General features: G+C 39.0%; 2 protein-coding genes and 1 long non-coding RNA gene across 3 annotated transcripts in view; 2 read left to right on the forward strand and 1 right to left on the reverse strand.

Annotated features, from left to right (window-relative positions):
• The first annotated feature begins 9 nt into the window (after positions 1–9).
• LOC124204641 lies at positions 10–8,049 on the forward strand. Its single transcript, XR_006879013.1, has 9 exons — positions 10–345; positions 1,204–1,364; positions 1,426–1,581; positions 1,647–2,033; positions 2,097–2,233; positions 2,334–2,523; positions 7,439–7,611; positions 7,677–7,842; positions 7,916–8,049. It is a non-coding gene; the product is annotated as an uncharacterized LOC124204641 (long non-coding RNA).
• A 1,855-nt stretch (positions 8,050–9,904) lies between these two features.
• Positions 9,905–23,115, forward strand: part of LOC124204631 (cerebellar degeneration-related protein 2-like) — a 37,571-nt gene continuing 24,360 nt past the window's right edge. Inside the window, exons 1-2 of the mRNA XM_046601729.1 lie at positions 9,905–10,030; positions 10,259–10,468. The gene's annotated coding sequence lies outside the window, so the exon portion shown is untranslated. The remainder of the gene's footprint in view (positions 10,031–10,258; positions 10,469–23,115) is intronic.
• On the reverse strand, positions 10,661–19,318 carry LOC124204628. Its single transcript, XM_046601723.1, has 2 exons — positions 11,682–19,318; positions 10,661–11,524 (listed from the first exon to the last, which is right to left on the reverse strand). The coding sequence occupies exon 1, from the start codon at positions 19,040–19,042 to the stop codon at positions 15,182–15,184; it is 3,861 nt and encodes a 1,286-aa protein (XP_046457679.1). The 5' UTR covers positions 19,043–19,318; the 3' UTR covers positions 10,661–11,524; positions 11,682–15,181.

Here is a 23,115-nt window from a genome sequence, read left to right on the forward strand (position 1 = left end):
TTGAACATTTGGCAGTTGCAAGTCATGGTTGCAGGAATAAGGTTAATGTAAAAATGTACCAAGGGTTTCTTTTAATTTCTACCCTTCCAAAGTTCTGCAACCCTCGCAATCCAGACGTGTAGAACTTCAATCAATCAATGAATGTAACTCCAATTAGTTCTCGAATCTTGTTTTGATTTTATTCTTGACTAAAAAAAAGGGTTGTGACCAAAACTGACTTCTTATCCGACTTATCATTGCCGTTCCAATGTATTTGGACACGTCTTCCAAAATCCAGATCGCCAAGCGATTGCGAGTAGCAACAAGTCAACAACAACATTAGGACTGCACACGGTGGTGATAACGGTGAGATTTTCGACGTAAATCCACGATTTTCTACAAAAGTCATTGGCAAACACACAGCTGTAGCTACACTGCTACACACATTCGACAGCAATGGGGAAGTCGAATGTTATATAATTATATATCGATTGTACTTATATGAACCCTATAGATCGTTCTCGAAAAGCAGATGATTACGCGCAAATGTTCCTCTTCGTTTGTAACCTGATCGGCGAGTAACTGTCGTGATGTTCTTCTCAATGTATAATTAATTGCGGGATATCTTTTCTATCAATGGCAAACAATGCAAAAGTTGCTCTGCTTAGTATTCCGACACGAGTCACTAGTTCGCTTCTCCAGTCGACTCAAGGTGACGCGTGCCACAGAAAAATGAAATTCTTTTATTGAAAAAAAATGAGCAGTTTTTTTTCGTCACAGCTCATTTTTGCGACATGTGTTACTAACAGATTCTATAAATAAAAATTCCTTGCGGCGTTGAAACGAGACGAGTTCACCACGAAAAATGTTGAGCTTTTCAGACTACAGATGCCAACCTTATTACTATGCTGAAATTCATTTTTGGTGTTGCGAAGTAACAATTCAGACTTCATACCTTTGAATGCGACGCAATTCGATCTCTCTTTGACTGGTTAACGTCTTTGATTGATTGACTTTTTCCATAATTTCTATATAGCATGGGCGAATCGTGTTAAATATGTGACCGGGAAAGAACTTGTCCCGACTACTTGCTGTCATGAATAATTCAAGTCGAAAGAAACAACAATTTTTGGATTGACTGAATGAAAATATAGAAAAACAAAATTAGACTAGAAAAAAACAAAACAGGAAAACTAATCAATTTTGTTGTATTGAAAACAGCAGAAATAACCAAGACAGCGAAAATATGCATTTCCATATTCCCGGCTGTTTACGACGATGTTCACAATCTTGTCGTCAGCCAGCAGGACATGTCGAGCCGCCAAATCTCCGTGCAACAACTGGGCGAAAATAATTCTCAAGGAGATCACCGAAGAATTTTTAAGGTAAAAAAAAACCTTTCGTTTAGCCGTTCCAAAGTTCATTTATGTTTTGCTTTTTCTATAGGTGGGAGTTGATTCCTGGATCAACACTTTGATCCGGGCACTTCGCCGAAGAGTTGTTCACACCTCGTGTAATAGTTCGCAAGGGATATCAAACGCAACGGTTTGAAGAGAAGGTAGTTAAGGTCTGGTCAGAGTGGGAAGAATTTTTTGGGACAAGGTTATTGGAGATTACAAGTCAAAAATTCAAGGTGAGGTGGTAATATTTCAAATGTATTTTGACAGGTGGGTTTTTTCTGACTCTTGATGAAACCTCGCGCCGGTAAAACAGACCACAGCAAGTACCACTTAAACTCCAACCTTTTTCGCGCCAGTGAACGTTACTGAACGACATCTAGTGTCGACCATTCATTTATTTTAACACGATACCGAAAATCCTTGCTCCTTGCCCTGCTCAAACGGTCACGAATCGAAGGGTGAGTCTTTAATCATTTGTGTTATAACATTTCCTTATGACTTTCAACTAACTATCGCAACTTTGACGTAAAAAAAAATTGACGGTGTGTCTTCTCTCGCCGCTCTGGAAAATGTGAACTTTATTTTCCTGATCCTGAATTCGTCCGTGATAGTGTGCCTATCATCATGTTGGATCGAAGCTGGAAAACATATAACGTAAGTTCAAAAATAAAATTTAAACAACGACAGATATAGAATTGTTTACTGGATACAATCAAGGTGGTGTTGCTTGCCGACTGGCTGACATCGTTCGAATCTCGACACTGGTAGATGCCCGAAGCTTCTTTTGGCACTGCAGTCCACCGCATGTGACTGACGACAGACGCAATGAAAGTGAAACCGATATCCTGAAAACGGTTTGTTATATTCAATATCTTTTCGGCTCCTAAAATTGAAAAGAAAAGCACAATTTTAGAGTGGAAGAATCTTAACTATTATCTCATTTCCCTGACATAGTTGAAAACAACGACTGCACCGTTGGATATCCATCGCCAAGAGAAAACTACGGGCAGCCCGGCTCCCTCTCCCGGCTCAGCACGACAATCTTTTTGGAATTGATAGCCAAGTTCCACTCTACTAGTTAACTGTGTCGTTTGACCCCACCACCCTCCACCACCTGCGAATGTCAACATTTATTTCACGCAAGGTAGGAACAATTTCGTTTTTTACAAGTGGTGTCTGGAAACATTTTCCGAGTAAGACTATTATTATCAGTACCACATCTGATAGGAAAAGCTTTTCAGTTTATTGGCAACCAAAGTTGTTTTTCAATTTTTCATAACAGAACTGGTCTACATTAGAAAATCGAGACGTTAAAGTCGATACATTTCAATCATTTTGATCAAAACTTTAAGTTGATCCCGTTGGCTTTTGAGAAACAAATGCCCACCTTGCAGGTCCCATAGAAATATCCGAACCGTTTGATCTTTGCAGTTGTCAGTTTTTTTTCCCCGGTCTCTTTGTGAATGGCCTGCAGGTGTTTTTATCTTGTCGGATTGACACTCGTCGACTCGATACCGGAAAATCAAATCTTTATTCAATGTCCCACCTTCTTCCTCCTTTTCGCTTACTCATTTTGAACTTGTAACCGGTCCGAATCCCGCTCCATCCGTCGTTTCAATACGACCATCTTTCGGTTTTTTCTTGTTCCCTGTATCGGTGTATTGGTCGCAGACGTGATGCGGGATTGCGCAGTTTCCTTTTGAGCAACAGGTTTTTCCCGTTTCTATGCCTAAATCTGGATGCCATTCATCTGAATTTGTTACCCCTCCATCTTTTGGTTTGATGAGCGGGAACCGCTGCTGACTCGGCAGCTGATAGTTCACTGTGCATTGAAGTAGATAGGGCCTCATTAAACGAGATGCATAGCTTATCTTGTTAAATAAGAAGATGCAAATGGAATTATCTTTTTTTTTCTGTCTGTCCTGGAAAACGTGACCCAGTGAACAACTAATTTGACTAACATTACATTGAGGGTCTTAGTGCCATTCGGTTTGTGCAATGAGAGAAGGTAAATAATAATTAGCCGATCAGAGTGGAAGATAAGCTATTTGTACACGATGAGTAGAAGAAGAACTTGATAAATAGCCGCAAATAGTTATCCGTTGAATTTCTCAAGAGGATTGCAAAACACACTAAATCAAATCCCTCCCGAAAATCATAATCAAGATAATCAAGAAACTTGTTTCATCCAGGCCTCCACAAAATTATTTGTTTTCTTTTTCTTTTCTTTATTTTTTTCCCCCTTTTTTGTCTTCGTTTTGTTTGTCCATATTTTTAATCCGCATCAGTCAATCCGAAATTAAGTGTTTCTTTCGGAGGTCTCTTTCGAGTTTCGACTTGAATTAGTCATGCAAGTCAGTAGGTAGTCGGGACAAGTTATTTTCCGGTCACTTATTAACGTGATATTACGTGACATAAATGCTGGAAAAACTTCAATCAAAGACGGTATCGCCAGTGGAAGAGAGTGAACCGCGTGTGTTCGAAATGTGTGATCTGAATATAGTGATTTCGAATAATAACAAAATCAAATGAAATGAGACGACATCAGCATACTAAAACAAGGCTGGCGTGTAGCCTAAAAAGCTCAACGTCTTTCGTTGTGAACTCGTGCCGTTGTTATTAAGTTGTTGGGGCTGTTGACTGGGCGCATGTAATGGACGGGGTTTTTTTTTCTCGGAAGTTGAAACTAAGGAGTTATTTTCTTCCAAAGGATTTCGAACGTGTTCAGCGTTCAAAACAAAACGCCACGCTTGACCCACGGCGATGGGTCATGAAATAACCCGGGTTGCGTTGTGTCCCGGTTCATGGACGGGCTTAATATTTTTTGTACAAATTATTTGTTGATGAAATCTTTCGGGTTAAAAGATGCATAATGTGTTTCTCCTTCGGGGAATTTCATTTTATTTTATTTATTTATTTTTTTTTTTTTTTAGTTTGAAGTTTTATCAGTTCATCACTCAAGGCAGTTGAACTATTGCAATTTTCCATGAAAATTTAGACGGTAGTCACCGAAGAGCTACTCTGCTGTCGATCAAGTGGCCTGAACTTGTTTCGGAATACCAGAACTTTTGATATCGTAATCTGACATTATAAACAAAATTAGTAGCCTGTTTTTTTTTTCTCAGGACTATGTTGGGCAAGCCGCCCAAAAAAAGTCTCAAGGGGGGGAAGATTGTAAAAGAAAAGGCAGTTTATCACCTATATAAGGAGGTTGTGTAAATTATTTTCTGTTCATTTTTTTGTGGTTTCTGCTGTGAAGGGCTGGGTTCGAGTGTCCACACAAAATAATGACTGAGCTCATCGAGTCGCATGCAATCCATGGTCAATTATAGTTTTCATCCGCTCTTCATCGAAAAAAAAGTTACGGTACAGTGCCGGTCCACTTATGCGACCACTTTGTGCAGCGGTCGTATAATTGGATGGTCGCATAACCGGCCAAATGAATTAGTAGTAAGTAGAAGGTGATGACTGAATCTTATTAACACTTTGCTTTAAGAAAACCAATTTTATATTTAATACTAAGAACGAGTAGAAAATATTAAAGACGTAGAATAAAATAGAAGACTAGAATAAAGAGAATAAAGTAGAAGAAATAGATAAGACTAGAAATAATACCAAATGATGAAAACAAACAGAGTTAAACATTTTGAATATGGTCACGCAACTTTTTGGCGAGTTCAAGCAGAACGGGGTCATTAATGGGCATACTTATTGCTTCAGAAGCATATTTTAACAAATTGAGACGCAATTCCGTTTCGGGATCAGAGATCTGATCGATCGATATCGTGATATCCTCAGTGATTTCCCAATCTCCCTGACTAATGAGATGACTATCACAAGGGCTGTATGAAATGAAGGATTCTGCAACGGATGCATTTAAAAATTCATCCACCTCCGAAGCTAGCAGCAAATCATCACTTGCAACAATTTCAGGATCATCCTCGAGACTGATCCACCGTTTAACTAGATGGGCCTCATTGCCGTCAATAAGATCGGAAAAACCAGCTGAAATATGGACATTTGAAATTGCTTCGGTCAATTCACGCACAATCGATTCAACCTGCTTATAATTGGTTGGTCGAGGTTCAGGTGTCGAAGGCTGGGGCAAATGCGAAAGGCATTTAGAATGACGCCAACAATTTATAATGGTAGATGCGGAAAGATTGTCCCATGATTGGCGAATAATCTGGCCTGCGTCTAAAATATTCGCTGGACAACCTAGATTGAGACCTTTTCTTCCTTGTTTTGCTTGACTGGCTAACTGTTGCATGCGTTCAATGTCTTCATACGCCTCGATGAACTTCGATAGCATCAACTTTTTATAATTGATCTTAACAGCGGAAATGATTCCCTGATCTAGAGGCTGATGAACGGATGTCGAATTGGGTGGAAAGAAAAAGATCGAAACCTGAAAGAAGGGAAAATGTTTTAGAAATCAAAGAACAGAATGCCTAAAGAGAGAAAAATGTAACTTTACCTGCCCCGTAGGATCTATACAATTCACATCATGACCCGAGAAGTTATCCATAACAAGAGCAACGGGTTCGTCTGTCCAGGCACGAACGGCGGGCAAAAAAATATTTCCCCACCAGTGTCGGTAGATAGCCGAATCAACCCAAGCATTTTTTTGATGAATGTAAGGGACTGGGCAAGGAGAATCACGGAAGCAGTGAGGTTTCGCTGCCGTACCGACAATCAGAGGTTCAATTTTGCAGCTCCCTTAAAAATATAAAGTTGAATGGTAACAATGTACATCCATCGAAATAGAATGAAATTTAACTTACCATCAACATTGACGCACAACACAAGCGTAACACGATCTTTGGCCTTCAAAGATTTGGTCCCCCTAACTGTTTTGCGGCTCTCGTTGTAAGCCAGATAAGTTCGCGCAGGCATTGCACGGTAAAAAAGTCCTGTCTCGTCCATGTTAAAAATGTTTTTCAATTGATAATTGGCCAACTGAACACGCAAGTCACGCATAGCCGGTTCAATAGCACCCACATCTACATCGCCAGCCTCTCCGTACAGGCGGATGCTCGCACCAATTTCATAGCGCCTTCTCCAGTTTCGGAACCAACCATCAGATGCGGAAAAACCAGAAATCCCACGAAGTTCAGCTTCACGTAACGCACGAGCTTGAATATGTGCACGTGAAATCGACAAAGGTTTGCACCGAAACTTTGGGTTGCGCATCTCTAAAAACCAATCGTAAACTGCATCGTCAAGTTCCTTATTTTCTGACATATTCTTCGTAACCTTGGCCGACAATTTCAAATCACCACTATCAACGCCTAACAAAATTTCTTCTTGGTTCTTTCCAATCTGTTGCACTTGGGTCTTTGAAATGCCAAACTCGATCGCAATTTTACGTTGGGAATTACCACTCTTTAACATATCAATCACTTTTAGTTTATCCTTTACAGTTAGCGGAGCTCTCACTTTTTTCATTTTAAACGCGTCAGTTGGTTTCACACTAAGACAATTGTTTCGTGGGTCTACATTTTCTTTTGTTTTTCCCATTTTTGCGAGCAAGAGATCTGGTGTTCAGCTTGAGACATCAGAAAAACGACTGACGTAATACATCTTTGTTCGAAAAAGTCGAACCCTTTTCCCATAATGAAGGTCAATGACGCTTAAAAAAACAAAAGACCTCGAAAATGGATTAAATTAATCCAAGTGGCGGCATGTTTAGCGGCAGAACAGTTTGAACTAGGGGAATCTCGCGCCAGAAAGTTGTGCAAGCAAAAGGGTGGTCGTATACCTGGATTGGTCGTATGAGCAGGCGGTCTGATAAGTGGACCGGCACTGTACCTCTTTATTGTGCATCACTAATGGACGAACTTGGATTTTAAAAATCATCGCTTTTTTAAGTATTGTGCCAGGAGGATTACCAGCAGCTATTTATACGTGTTAGGCCTACCATATACTCGAACTTTCAATAAGGAAACCTCCAGATCATGGAAAAAAGTAACACCCCAAAATTGTTGGCCACCCGTCGGCCTTAAAAAATCAATTTGGAGCTCTAAATACTTGATTGAAATTGTGTTGTTTATATATAGTTAGTTCACCGAAATCTTGGAAACGGAAGTCGGTGAGCCTATCGGGCGGATGCCTTGTGGATCTCCACGTCGAATGCGGATTCAAGTCCAAAAATTTCCCGATTGACAGCGTCTTGAGGTTCAACCTGGTGGAGGATCTCATTCTCTGGAGACAAGGATACAGTTCACACTTGGTAAAAGATTAAGAAGCTCCTCAATCATTTTGATTATATGTCGACTCTCGATAATCTCTTGACAGGAAGAAACCTTAACGAACGTTTTGAAACCGCAAGATATGATTAATATCGACACCATGATCTCCGGCATTTTGGTTTGTTTGTTTTCGAAAAGTTTCGCGATCCTGGAACACTTTCGCAATTTCGAAGAAACGTTTGAAAAATCCGCCATCATTTCGACGATTTTAAGTACGATGGCATTAGCTAAGCTGTTTTTTTTTCTTCCATTAGATTGTTTACATTTTGATTTGACAATTGACAGGAACTTTAGCGAGAAAGCACGGCCCCTATTTGGACGTCATTTCGTGTACGTCGCTCATGAAAAACTGGTTTTATCCTAATAAAAGTTAGTTGTAAAACTGTTATCAATTGATTATTTAAAAAAAAACGACTTTTTATGTCGTTCATTTCAACAGAAATGTCAACAACAAAAAACTGAAAGATGAGAAAAGTGATGGAGGATGACTTGGTTAGGCTAGAAATAGACTACCGAAGAGTGGCCGACCTGATTTCGTTCGCGTTGAGGGCGAGGGGCCGAGGGGTTCACCACACAAATTTTAAGCTTATCTAGATGCACGTGATTTAAGCAATTTATACGCAAGCCAGTTTTTCGTACAACAAAAACATGAGTTGTGAACCCCTCGGTTGAGAGCGGTTGACAGAAATGAACACCACTGGAACGATTTGAATTTCGGTATATAAAGATGATAAAATAAAGCGATAAAATTCTTGTGCAATAATAAATCAATGTGAAAATGCGAACCATTCGACCAAATCGGCTTGAATCAGAAAAAGTGTGGTAGTTGATTAGGTTGGTGAAATTGGACGCCGACTACATTAATACTCGATCGTATGTAAAACACCAAATGAACGAAAGACTAGATTCTAGTTTTATTCATACTTTTCATTTTCTCTATTTTATTAAAGGTATTCTCTCTTTATAGCTGCAGGAATAAGGTTAATAGACAAAATATGGGGGCGGTCGTGAAATTAGTATTCTTCCACAAAGTTCGGCTACCCGCGGAACCCACACGCGCGCCACAGCACGCAGTTCCAGGAATCTAGCTCCAATTAGGTTAGGTTCTTGTTGGCCCCCCCCCTGCTATTACAAGGAGTTGTGACCAAAACTATACCTTATACCCGACTTGTCAGTGCTGTTTCAAAGTGTATTTGGACACGTCTAGTTAGCCTATTTAGAATGTTTGATGACTTGTTTCCAAATTACTATTCAGATGGCATATACTTTAAACGTGGCGCCGGCGTCAATCGCGGTTCCATCTCTTCTACACTGATTACCGCCTCTGACTGATTGACTTTCCCCAAAAATCTACGTCCTGCGTTTCATGGGAAAACCACGTTAATCGGAAAACCACGGACCGGAGAAGATATAACATTTCCCGACTCCCTTCTGACTAGCATGAATAAATCAAGTCGAAAGAAACATTTCAACTTTGGATGAGCTAATACGGAATGAAAATGCGATACACGAATCTAGACAAGACATTCAAAGAAAACGAATAAATGATGTTCATTTTCATCCTTGGAAGGATTGAGTTCACCAGGCTGAATCGCCGAAGGTTTACGGGTCTTTAGTACAAAAGCAGGTAGAATTGGCTCCTCCTATACTACAAGTTACCTGCACTGAAAATCCAGAGAATGTTTAAAAAAAAAAAAAAAAAAAAAACAGACATCTGATTGTGTCAAATATTCCTTTTTCCGCTGTACTGAAAATTGAACGCTGGCGGCGCGTTACACAGTGATGATCGACTTTTCCAAATCTTTTAAAATTGAGTTTCACGTGATCTCATTAGGTCTCCTATTTTGTTGTTGTCTGTTGTCTAATTCTGTTGCAGCAATGGATATTTTTTAAACTTGGCGGGGAGAATGGAAGAGGAGAACAAGAATCATAAATTTTATCTGGCAGCGGTGCCGATGGCTGCGCGAATAAAACCGGTAAAATCACAACGACAAAAAAAATGTGCAAACAAAATGTCTAATCGTGTCTCGTCATACTGGCAATATGTGATAAAAAGTGTTTGTGAAACACGATATTAAAGGTATTTACAAGTTTAAAAGTCCTTAATGAAAAGATTTTTGGATAATGGGATAACTTTGATTATTGGTTTGAGTTTTGACCTTGGGTTTTGATTGAGAAAGGAATAAAGTACACCTCTACTCAATGCATGTTCACTCAATCTCATTTCATGTTTCCCTTTAATTTGTTTAACATGTATTTTCATTCTTCCCTTTCTCTCATGTGCAGATGTGATATCTGTGATATCTGATCAACACCATCTATCTACGTTAGCCACTAAGGCCAGTTTTGCTAGTGTCTGTAGCAAGTGCCATCAGCAGCTTCCTCAGATCCCTCAATTGGGTATTTATTATTAATCATTTTAACTGTCAGGTATTTGAAGTAATGATACTGATACATAGCTGCAGTAGCTTAACTAAAAATTTCACATGCTCTTATTTTCGAGGTTTTGAGGTGTTACATTTTACTTTTCTAACTTTTTCTAGTTGCCAGGCAATTATGTAGTTATATGTACACCACCTCCTAAAACTTTATGAAACTTAATTTTTTTGTTTTGTTTCTGTTATGCAGGTGAACCTTATTTGATGTTGTGTCCACTGGTGTCGGCCGACTCATCCCTTCCTCACCTTTCTTTACATTCTCGTGTACGTTCATGTGAGTGTGGACGTATTCACGAGGATGACCTTCCTCCAGTTTCCTATCCGACATCTCTAATTGGACTGATTTGATTATCTGCGAATGGAAACCTGAAATGCTCGGCGGCATCAAGCAGCCTTAAAGGTAGGGCACGATTAAAACTAACTATTTTTCATTATTTATGTTAGTCGTCGATAAAAGTTAATTAACAGAAAAGATATTAAATGACTTTTTTGTCATATTTGACATTGATATTGATTGACCATTTTCTACTTATGAGTTATAACTTCCTTCCCTGGTATTGATAATCAGTTATTTATTTAAAATGCGAACAAATTTTTAACTCCCAGCAGTTGTATTGACCATCACCATCATTTGAAAAAGACAATATTGCGTTTAACAATAAAGGTGCGTTCAACCCTGGCAGAAACGCAGTGTGTCGTACCTCTACGTAGCAATTCTGCCAGTGTGAACGCACCTTGTAAAATTTAAATGATTCGTCATTTTGAAAGATTAAGAAGAAATCGTTCTGATATATCTGATATATCTCTTCTGAACTTGTAAATACCAACGGTTTTTTCCCCGAGAGCAAATTTTAAAATGTCATGTTGTTCTTTCACTTCTTCCAGTTGGATCTTCTTGAATTGCTTTTTATTAACGTCCCAATTGGTGCACACGATGCAATCGCTAACATCGTCGCCTCTTTCCCTCATCTTGCAATACGAAAGAAATATTTCCTGAGACTAAACTGGCCATTACCCTTGGGGTTGAGTAAATCATGGGCTGTGATTTTTCTATTATTTTCGTTCTCTTTGTGTTTGGCCTGAAGGTAGTGATATCCCCAGTGTTTCCCTGCTGGTATTTCGTCTGGGATGTCGTAACGGAAATCACGTCGTCAAACTTACCGCCTAGATCTTGTACGTTTTCCTTTCCTAGTTCAAACTTGTAACCAGCACCGAGACCCCGAATGCAAAGCAACGTCAACAATTTTGATTTAAATTTCAAACCGTGGGCTCCATCGCGCGCTTTCTTGTTGCCTTTGCTGCTGTCCGTGCTGGACGGCGTCGTGCTGCCTCTGCTGGATTTTGTGTCGTCAGCCACGGGTGCTGTCCGTCTGTCACTTGCTTGCTTTTCGAGTTTTCGGCCATTTATTTGCTATTCAGTTGACAGAGAATCGGTTTTCTTTCAGTTGGCAGTGCACTGTAATAAAAAATAGTAATATACAGCATGAATGATGTCATGCAGATTTTTGACATTTGTTCTATTTTTACAGACATTTGTTCGAGTTTTAACAAGGTTTTAGTTTAGAGTAATAATGAATAATGAAGGATAAATAAAAAGATAACATTTTCCTAACCTTGAACAATCCGTCATGTGTTCTCAACTGAATTTATGTTCACAATTAATCTTACGGTTGTACTGTAGAATAATACTTGAAATCTTATTGGAAACCACGAAAAGTCTTGTCAACTGTCAAATTTGTTTCACTCTTCTGCTTGTAGAGCAGCCGAAGGCAAAGTCCCGCTGTGTTGGTTTTTCTTTCACGAAGTGAACGCAACCGAACGACATCTACTGCCGAAAATTTCGTTAATGTACCGCGGTACTGAAAGTTGAACGCAGGCGGCGCAGGGATCACGATTTTCATTTTTCATTTTCTTAATTTTTTACTACGGTGCCTTGCCTTGGGGTTTGCTTAAACGATCACGAGACGTAGCGTGATTTTTCATTCATCCCTGTGTTGTTATACCAGCACTCTTAAATTACTGTTGGATCGAACTATTCTAAATCCGACATTATTTCTTTTTGCTAATGTAATTACGTTAAACGGTCTAAAATCACACGAAAGGGTGAGTTTTCAATCACTTTTGTCAAAACATTTTGTTATAAAATGTGAACTTGATTTTCCTGATCTTGAATTCGTCCGTGATAGTGTGCCCATCGTCATGTTGGCTCGAAGCTGGAAAACATGCAACCAATAGAAAAATTAAACATACAGAATTACAATTTTTTTTTTTTACTGGATACAATCAAGGTAGTGTTGCTTGTTGACCGGCTGATATCGTTCGGGCGACTCATTTCTTCCTCACCTTTCTTTACATTCTCGTGTGCGTTCATGTGAGTGTGGACGTATATTCACGAGGATGACCTTCCTCCAGTTTCCCACCTGACACCTCTAATACCTGGAAATTTTCGGCGGCAAAAACCAGACTTTCAAATTTGTTATGTTAGAACCGAAATTGATCTTTACTCTCTAGTTCCTTCTAAGCGTTTCTTTTTACCATCTGTTATTTTTATTCAATGCGGGAGGAAAATTTTTAAACTCTGGGCATGACAAATTGTATTGCTCATCATTTGAATGAGAAATTCAGAAATGCAGTTAATAGTAATAATGGGATACACAGCCAGTAAAAAAGATTTTGTCATTTTTCTTGATGGAGGTAGTATTTGTTGATCCAATCTCCGTCACCGGCAATCTTGAACCATTCTTCCAAGAATTTATCGACTTGACATTGAACCTCTTTTCGATCTTCGTCAGACAAATACTTGAGCATCGTCTCCAGTAACTTTTCCCCTCCTTTCAGTGCACGATCAAATATAACGGGTCTTTTACCATTGTCGTGGAGCACCAACTCCTTCACGGCATTTGGGCCGAGTTTCTCTGAAAAGCGTTTCATAAAAAGGTCCATTTTTGCAATGTCGTCGGTTTCGTGGTCTTCCCAATGTTTATCTAGTAGCTCGGCCCATATGCTAAAAAACCTTTTCCTTGGTGGCATGCTGGACTCGCGAGAACCGTTAATGTTGATTTGAGTGATTTTAATTGAAGGGATAACAAAATGAACTGTTGTTATAAAGTGAACAAATTGTTGAAGTTGATTATCATTGCTGTAATCGAGGAGATAGGTTAAGGTATTCAATGTATAGGTTAAGGTATTCAATGTTGAGCGACAAGTCGGTAAACGATAACTATGAAAATAGGTTGTGGGATCCTTAAAAACTCGATCTATCAATTCGGGTGCGTTTATTTTCACGAATAGTTGAATTTCTTCTTTGATTTCGAATGGAAAAATTTCCATCCGGGCATCGATATCCCACCCCCACAACACAGCTTTGAATAGCGAAGGCATTTCATCAATTTGGTGAAGCAACATTGTTTTCACGGCTTCTCGACCTAAAATGTCAACTTTCTCCGACACGAGTTTCAATATTTCTTGAATCTTTTCTTCTTTGTAACAACATTGGAATACGTTACTCCATACACTTTTTCGTTCTTCGCCTATGTTACGCAAGGAAGTGACAATATTGACAAATTCCTTTAGATGAAATTCGCTGCCGTAATTCAAATAATGTCGCAAAATATTGATAAAATAACATGTGTCACTGAATAATCTATATTTTTGTTTAAAGTAATCCATGATGTTCGAAGCGAAAAATGTGTCCATTGGAGGTGCGTTATTCTTCCATTGCTGTTTCACTTCCTCTTGGCTTTGGTCCGACAAATAGGTTAGCATGCCTTTAACAACGTCTAGTGGCAATTGAATCACGATAGGGCCCTTGTCATCTTCGTGAAGTAAAAGCTTTTTCAGAAAACTGGCACTCAAGTGTTTAAAACAATCGAAGAACGAAAGAATTATTCGATTGTCCGAGATGGAAGATTCGATGATGTACATTAAAAAATCCCCCCAATAACTGTTTCTTGGCAGCAGTTGGTCTTGTTTGAGAATGGTGGAGCTTTCCATTTGTTCACCCTTGTTTGAAGAAGTAATAGTTTCAACGAACTCTTCGAGTTGGTCTTTTTTGAACTGTTTTAATAGGTGATTTGATAACAGACAATATCCGGTGAAAAATCCACTTTTTTTATTGAAAAGTTTTTCCGTAAAATCATCAACTCCTTTAAGTAGCAAAAGTCCTTGAAGATTTTCGACGTCGATGTAGTGTAGGGATCTTGGTGTTTCATGATTGTGAAAAACTAAATCGTACAAATCTGTGTAATCCTTCACATTGTCGTCTCCCATCACGACGATCTTTACCATTGCGTTGAATAATTCTTTTGTTCTACATATGTCAAAAAATGAAACAGAATTTCTTGGGAGATGACGAAGTATTTGTAATAGTTTTTTTTGCCCAAGTTCTTTCTTGAGACCTTCCAGAATCTTTTGAAACATTTGAATATTTTTAGAATAAATTGCGTCGAAAATTGCGTCGAAAAGCGCACGAATTACGAATCCCCCTTCGTCTATCAAGTGTTTTTCTAGTGTGTTGCCGGGGAGAACTTGTTTTAAGAAGGCCAACATCTTGTGATAGATTTCCTTGTGGCCACAGGCGGCAGCCACATAGAATGGCGTGAAACCATATTCATCCCATGCCATGACTTCATTTATTACTTGATCGGCAACATTTTTGTGCTCCGGATCATTTAAATTTTGGCTAATATTTTTTAACATTTCCTCGATTGCTTCCGTGTTTCCGTGGAAGGCTGCATCGTGAAGGCGAGTCATGCAATAAGAATCATGTTCTAGAAGTATTATGTTCAGATCCATTCCTGTCACGTCTTCTTCCACTAGCGTAAGAGGAATATAAGTTTTCTGAAAAGCTGTTGGCTCTAGCATAAGGACTGTGCATTGCATTAGTATCAGAACATTGTTTCTTTCTAGTTCATACAAAACTGCTAGCGCCTTTTCAATTCGTCCACCAATAAAATGTTTTTGGTAGTAAAAGGATCCCATAAGCAAGTTCGCAAATTTATAATCGTTGGAATAGGCAATTGATCGAGACAGCAGTCCCAAAAATATTTCAAGATGACTCTCGTATTTTTCATTGAAAATAAAAAAGGTCAACATAGGTTGAATATTCAACTCGTTATAAAAAAAAATAATTTTCAAAAGCCTCACGTTGATTTGTCATAAACTGCAACAAGTGGTGGACAGTTTTTTGTTGTTCTTCGCCATTCCACTGAGAATATTCCAAATTACTTGCAAAGAAAAACTGCAGAGATTCTGACATATCTCTACCCTCATCAAAGTTCAAGTAATTGATAAATCGTTGAAAACATCGACACTCAACTTTGAAAAAATGTGTGAAATTCAAAACTTCGATAAAAACGAACATGACGGCTTGAACAAGTTTTCCATCCAAAGTTGCGTCGAGACAATCGCACAATAATGTGAAGATCATCGTGTTCCCAGTCGAAAGAGAAAAAAGAAGTGCGTTTTCACGAATGAACATTTGGCCTTTAATTGGGCCTTGACGAAGAATGTGAATGTAAAGATGTTCCGCAAATGTCTTCAGTCTGTCTGGTAAATCGCGTTTAATAATTCTTTTCCGCCATTCATCGTCGTCGTCAACCAATTCTTTCAACATGCCATTGAAAAATACTTGGACGCCATTGTACTCCCGTTTCACCAGGATTGTGCTCACAATAAATGTTGAGGCAGACTTATCATCGAGCAACTTGTTGTGTCGTTTGTCATCAAGGAGAAACCCATTGAATAAATATCTGGCGAATAAATACTCAGCGTAGGTGCGATGCAAGAATTGCTGGGTAACATTTGTTGTATCATTTTCTCTGTTTTCGATTGTCAATCCGAAACTCAGACTATTCATGGCGATTATCTTTTCGTCAGCAGTTTCGTCATCACTTGACTGATGAGATAACTGAGGTGGCCACAAGATGTCGACGATCTTTTGATCTTCCACAATCGTTTTAATGGCCAATTGTGTCAGGTGACTCTCGACGTCTTTGATCAAACGATTAATGGCGTCAGTCACAATTTTGTTTTCAATTGATGATGGTGCTTTAGCTTTCTCTTCACGAAAAACTTTCCGTTTCGTTTCCATTAAACGATTGAAGAGACTAATTAAATCGAATTTCTTACCGTCAAGTAAATCAGAAATTTCCGACTCACGAGGCTCTTCTTTAACTTCAGCACAATTTGATGTTATGAATTCTTTAACATTTGACTGGAAGCATTCGGCTAGAATTTTGCATTGCAACGGGATTCCGATAAAAGACTTTTCTTCGTCTTTCAGAGTTTCCGACACTTGTTTGACTAACGATTTGGCAAATTGTTGAAGGGGTTTCTCAATATCTCCTGATAAATTTAATTCTTTTACCCAATATGAGGTAAGATGTTTGATTTGATCTTCTTCCGTAAAGTTTTCCAACCTATAAGCCAATTGGGATAACTGGAATTGTAACTCGTCCAGCATGTGCGGTCGGGTTGTGACATACAGCTGGATTAATCTGTCTTTAGTTATAGACTTCATCCATTCAATAGCGCCTTTTTGACACAGTTCGTTGATTTCGTCGAATCCGTCAAACATGACTACGATTCGATCTCCCGTCTCCAACCGTTTTCTCAATAACGACCGAGAAAATGAACTTTTGTGATCGACGACGTATAATCGATTAATAATTAAATCAACCACATCCAAGTCCGTTATTTGATCCAGTTTCAAGACAGCTTCGTAGTCAACTAAATTAATTCTGATTACCCAGTGGTCCGGATGTGCAATCTTTATTTGCTTATAATAGTATGAGAGAAGAGTAGACTTTCCGGTTCCGGCTACTCCGGAAATTATGACAATTGACTTTTCATTTCCTTTTTCCTTCAAATTCATCAAATCAATGTCCTCGACAGGTTTACCGGTAGAAGACGCTTGATTAGTAATACCATTCATGATTTTCTTCCATATTTCTTTTCGTTTTTCCGTTTCGACGAGGACGAGCCATTCGATGTGGCCATCTGAACTGATTCTGCATTCCCCGCCAAGTTCAAACTGATTTTCAAACGGAAATCGCAATGTCCTCTTGACGTACAGCGATTGCTCAAAGGTTGACGTGCTGAAGGAAGGGATTTTCACTTCGTTCTCTGCTAATAACAATTCATTTGTAGAACTGAAATTGATCAACTCTTCCGGTTTGTCACCGACAAGGTCTCTTACTTTCACATTTTTCCCTTGAAAGGAAACGATTCTCGACAAAATTCTTTTTTGGAAGTTGTCACTTAAATCGGTGTACTTGATTTCGTCTTTTATCCCTGCTGTTGATTCATCGCGACTAATTATTATTATAAAATTGTTATCTTCCGCTTTACCTTCTGGAAATACATTTTCGTGATTTTGGACCGATGCTTCATTATCACAAACGACGACGAGAAAATGATGAGAATATTTTTGTAATTTCAAAATATTCTTCCACTTATCTTCCTCGTCTTGTGAAAGACTAGACGGTGTTATTAAGCAATTCCCTTGGCAAATCCCTTTCTGTTTCAATTCCTGCAGTAAATTCTCAATCGCCGAAATTACTTTGACTGCCGTAAGTTGCGGCGAAGGTGTGGCAATCCGCTGGATTTTTTCCCTTCCGGGAGTATCCATTAAATGTCTCAATTTCTCCTCCATCACTTTAATCGCATCGTCATTGAATCCCACCTTCTTATCTAGTTGTTCCTTGTATTGTTTTGAAACATTTTTTAATAAAATGTTCTTTGCTACTTCTGATGTCAGCCAAAAATTGGCGTGCTGTCCTATAAACGCTTTTGAAATTCCGTCAAATATTTGCGTCGTTTGATCTTCGCACTTGTCGTTTGGATAATATTTGCTCACGTCTTTAGTTTCAATAATGTTCTCGAATTTCTCTTCGCTAGGCATATCGACGACAAAAATCAACTTATCAAAGAAATTGTCGACGTCTTCCTCTGTGATTTTTCCTGGTAGCGGATTCTTGATAGCCGATTGGCCTTTTCCAAAATTGTTGCTCAATTTAAACTTCCAGTCTTTCCAGCTGTCGTTTACACCTAACTCGCAGATCGTTTGACGCAATTTTCTAGCACCTTCTGAAAGATTCACTTCACCCACGAAATCCTGGTGGAATTTCTTTGCGGTACAATCGATGACGTGTTCATCGACCAAAGCGTCGTGGTAGCTGCTGAGCATTCCAGTACGAATTTGTGTCGTTTTATTATTCGTAGCGCAATCTTTGAGTTCTTTTGCCAGCAGTTGGACGGGGGACCATTCCTCCTTCAACTGTTTATGCCAATCGTTATTGTTAATTTTTAGTTTGTAATGGGCTGTTTTCTCTGGTGCATCGAACTTTAAAATATCTTCCGACTGGTTATTAATGGACACCAACTCGATTCCAACCTCCTTTAGACTGTTCTCGTCGAAGCCGATATTGGTGCAGATTATGCAATCGTGAATGTCGTCACCCCTGGCTCTTATCTTGTAAAAAGAATGAAAATATTTCGTTAAATTGAAATCGCCCTTGGGGTTATAATCACGAAGGTGATTTTTGGGAAACGAGTCACTGGACTCTCCTTTGCGCTTGCAACCAAGGAGGTGATCTGCCGTGATTTTCTCTCCTTCGTTCTCCTTGTGTTTAGCCTGCACGTATCGATATCGCCAATGTTTACCCGCAGGTGTCGTGTCAGGAACTTCATAGCGGAAAATCAAATCTTCCAGTTTCCCGCCTTCGTCCTCCTTTTCTTTACTCAATTCAAACTTGTAACCGGCACCCAGTCCGCGGACACAAAATAGCGCCAACAGTTTGGATTCAAACCTCAAACCGTGGGTGTTATCGGGCATCTTTTTTCCCCTTATCTCCTTGTTGGCCGTTGGCGATGAATGCGTAAATGACGAGGCAGATGCGTTACTGGATTGCACAACAATTGCATTATCAGCAACAGGCGTTAGTCCGTCACTATGCACCAATTCCGACGCCATTTATATGAAATGTTTGTTTTACCTTTTTTTTTCCGCCGTGTGGTTTGTTGGATTCGTTACCCACACCCTTCACAGTTCACAGTATAGTTCATATTGAAGTATACAAATATCGCACAACCGGAATGATAATATTTTCTCGAAAGAGTCGTCAAATGAAAATAACTCAATTTGCTGTCGCACCTGGAAAAAGTGGAACGGAAAAACTGTACGTGACTGTCGGTGCACACTTGATTTGACTGTAACGTTTCGCTAGGAATTTGAACCTGCAGCTCGGCAGTTTATTGCGATTGTGACAGACAAACTGATTAAACTCCATAAGCCTCCCCTCAGGCTTTCAAAATAAGATAAAAACTCTGGTGAGACTTGATAGCAGGTGAATGCGAGTGTCTTGTTTTTCATGCAAGTGGCTGCAACTCAAACGAAATCTAGTGCCGACAATTTCTTTATTATTTCACCGCGATGCTGAAAGTTGAACGCAGGCGGCGCAGTGATCAAAACAAAAATGGTATTCATTTTGAAATACAAAAGATATACTTTGCTTTATATTAGGCTTTGCTAGAACGATCACGAAAAGTAGCGTGAGTCATCAATCATTCCTGTGATCCGACATGGGCTGCGATCCTCTAGCGTGATATGCAAATTGCAAGCGCATAAACAGCGTAATTAATTTACGCATTCAAATCACTGCCCAATCCACTTCTTGAATTATTTCCTATTTTGATTTGAATTATTTAGAAGTTAATTCCTCGTGAACCGTTAAACCGAATTCTATTCAAACGAGACGTGAAGTTGACCGAATTTCCTGTCAAATTTTCCAACATTCTTCCTCGGACAATTCCGCGTAATTAATCGCTAACAGCTTTCTATAACCAAACGTTATGTACCGTAGTTAGTCTGTATATGTAGACTCCTGCAATCGTTTAGCTCACTTCCTAAAAATAAGTAATGAACCCCTATAATAATAAGTAATTTATCCTAATAAAATTTGATTGTGAAACGGTTCGTATATCAACCGATTAAAAAAGAACGACTTTTCTATCTCGTTCATTTCAACTGAAATATAAAAAAAAAAACAGAGATTAGAAAAGTTATGGAGGATGACTTGATTTGAACTGATCGAACCTTCACGCCACTCATCTTGCGTGACAACCGGTGGCAACGAACTTGCAATAGGCTAACGAAATGTGGCCGACCTGATTTCGTTTCGTTGAGGGCGTTGGGTTCGCAACTAAAAAAAAAAATTACGAAAAATTATTACGCAAATTGTGCCAAATTTTCGTACAACCAAAACATGAGTGATTGAGTGAACCCCCATCGGTTGAGAGAAATGAACACCACTGGAATTATAGATATTCTCTCTTTATAGCTGCAGGAATAAGGTTAATAGACAAAATATAGGGGCGGTCGTGTAATTAGTATTCTTCCACAAAGTTCGGCTACCCACGGAACCCACACGCGCGCCACAGGTCTGATTCTTGTCTTTTTTTTTTTTTTTTTTGCCTGCTACAAGGAGTTGTGACCAGAACTACCTTATCTGACTTGTCAGTGCTGTTTCAATGTGTATTTGGACACGTCTTAGTTAGCCTATTTAGAATGTTTTATGACTTGTTTCCAAATTACTATTCAGATCGCATATACTTTAAACGTGACGCCGGCGTCACGTACGGATCCCTCTCTTCTACACTGATTACCATCTCTGATTAATTGACTTTCCCCAAAAATCTACTACGTCCAGCGTTTCATGGAAAACCCACGTTGATCGGGAAACCACGGACCGGAGAAGATATTGTAGCATGTCCCGACTCTCTTCTGACTGGCATGAATAAATCAAGTCGAAAGAAACATTAACTTTAGGTGAGCTGATGCGGCGTGTTACATATAGAGGGAGATGCATTTTCAATTGTTACGCAGCGACAGATGTTATTTAACTTCGGCATTTATTTTAGTGTCAAAATAAAAAGATTCTTGATTGAAGCGATGACCTCAGGCTGCCTCAGGTAAACGCGACTCTTTCTCTTCTCCACAAATAGCTATTCGTTCGAGTAGAATGTGTAGGTGGGAAATCCGTCCGAATCGTTTGTTTCTTTTCAAAAAGTTTCACGTGATCTCGTTTGGTCTCCTATTTTGTTGTTGTCTGTTGTCTGATTCTGATTCGTTTTGGAAATTTTTTAAACTTGGCGGGAAGAATGGGAGAGGAGAAACAAGAATCATATATTTTATCTGGCAGCGGTGTCAATGGCTGCCCACACAAAAAATAAACCCGGCAAAATCACAACAGAAAAATGTGAAAAACAAAAAAGGTCTTAACTTGTCTCGTGTGTCGTCATACAAGTGGTCTGTGATAACAATGTTTATGAAACATGATGATTTATAAAAGGTATATTTATAATTTTAAAAGGTGTAATGAAACAAGTTTTGGTAAAATGCTATAAGATTGATTATTGGTTTGACCTTGGGTTTTACTTTTGCTTGAAAGCAAGCACCTAAAGTAGTACACCTCTAGTGACTAGAGTCTAGACGATGCATGTTCAGTCAATCTCATTTTATGTTTGTCTTCAATTTTTTTACAATCTACCATTTCTTTTTTCTTTTCTGTGCAGATTTGATATTGAGCAAATTACAAACACCATCTGCGTTAGCAACTGAGGCCAGGTTTGCTTGTGTCCAGATCAACCTATCAGCAGCAGCAGCTGCAGAACCCTTAATTGGGTATGTTTTAATTTTTATTTTCACTCTCAGGCCTGCATGTTAAGGAATGATTTGGTTACATAGCTGCAGTAGCTTATCTAAAAATTTCACATGTTTGTTCCTGACGTTATGAGCTCTTTACATCTTACTTTTCTCACTTTTTGTAAATATCCAGTTATATGTGCCACCCTTAAAATTTATCAAAACTAAATTTTAGTTTTGTTTTTGTTATGTAGGTAAACCCCATTTAATGTTGGATCCACCAGTGTCGGCCGACCCATCTCTTCCTCACCTTTATTTTACATTCTCGTGTACGTTCATGTGAGTGTGGACGTATTCACGAGGATGACCTTCCTCCAGTTTCCTTTGACCTTCCAACTGACAACTCTAACTGGACCGATTTCATTATCTGCGAATGAAATGTGGAAATGCTCGGCGGCAACAACCAGCCTTAAAGGTAGGGCACGATCAAACCTAACTATTTATCACTATTTGTATTGGTGGTCGAAAACAGTTCTTTACCAGGAAAGATTTTAAATGACTTTTTTTGTATAAGTTCGTATAAGTTCCTTCCCTGGTAAAAGTTCATTTTTTTCTTTTACAATCAGTTATTTATTTAAAATGCGAGCAAATTTTTAACTCCCAGCAGTTTTATTCACCATAATTTGAAAAAGACAATATTGCGTTTGACAATAAAGGTGCGTTTAACATTGGCAGAAACGCATCGTGTCGTACCTTAACATAGCACTTCTACCAGTGTGAACGCACCTTGCAAAATTTAAATGATTCGTCATTTTGAAAGATTTAGAAGAAATCGTTGTTATTTTGATTCAATCCTCGTCGTCTTGGGGGATCTTGTACGTTTCGTCCAAGAATTTATCGACTTGACGTTGAACCTTTTTTTGATCTTTTGTGTGCAAATAGTTGAGCAACGTTTCCAGCATCTATTCCTCTCCTCTCAGTGCAAAATAAAATACGACGAGTAATTCGCCGTCTTTGTGGAGCACCAACTCTTTCACGGCATTTGGGCCCAGTTTCTCTGACACCATTTTCATAAAATTTTTTTATTTTTGTCTCTCGTCTTCGTCTCTCTCTGCCAGTCATGGGTAAAAATTTCAGCCCATCACATGCTCCCCTCATGCTCTTTCTTCTGACCGCCCACACGTATTGAAGTGATTTTCTTCACAAAACTTTGAAGTTTTTTCTCATTGCTACAACTTAGAAAAAACGTGAAATCGTTTCTTGTAATGTCCCCCGATATTTATCGTCGTATGGCGTCTTCTCTCTTTGTTATGAGCACGAGCGAAATCGACTGTAGTCTCGGCACAAGCCCACACAAGCCCCCATCTTTTCGTGCATTGTTTTTAGAGTAATAGTTTGAACAA

Source organism: Daphnia pulex, chromosome 10 (genome assembly GCF_021134715.1).
Source record: "Daphnia pulex isolate KAP4 chromosome 10, ASM2113471v1".
Taxonomy (NCBI): Eukaryota; Metazoa; Arthropoda; class Branchiopoda; order Diplostraca; family Daphniidae; genus Daphnia; species Daphnia pulex.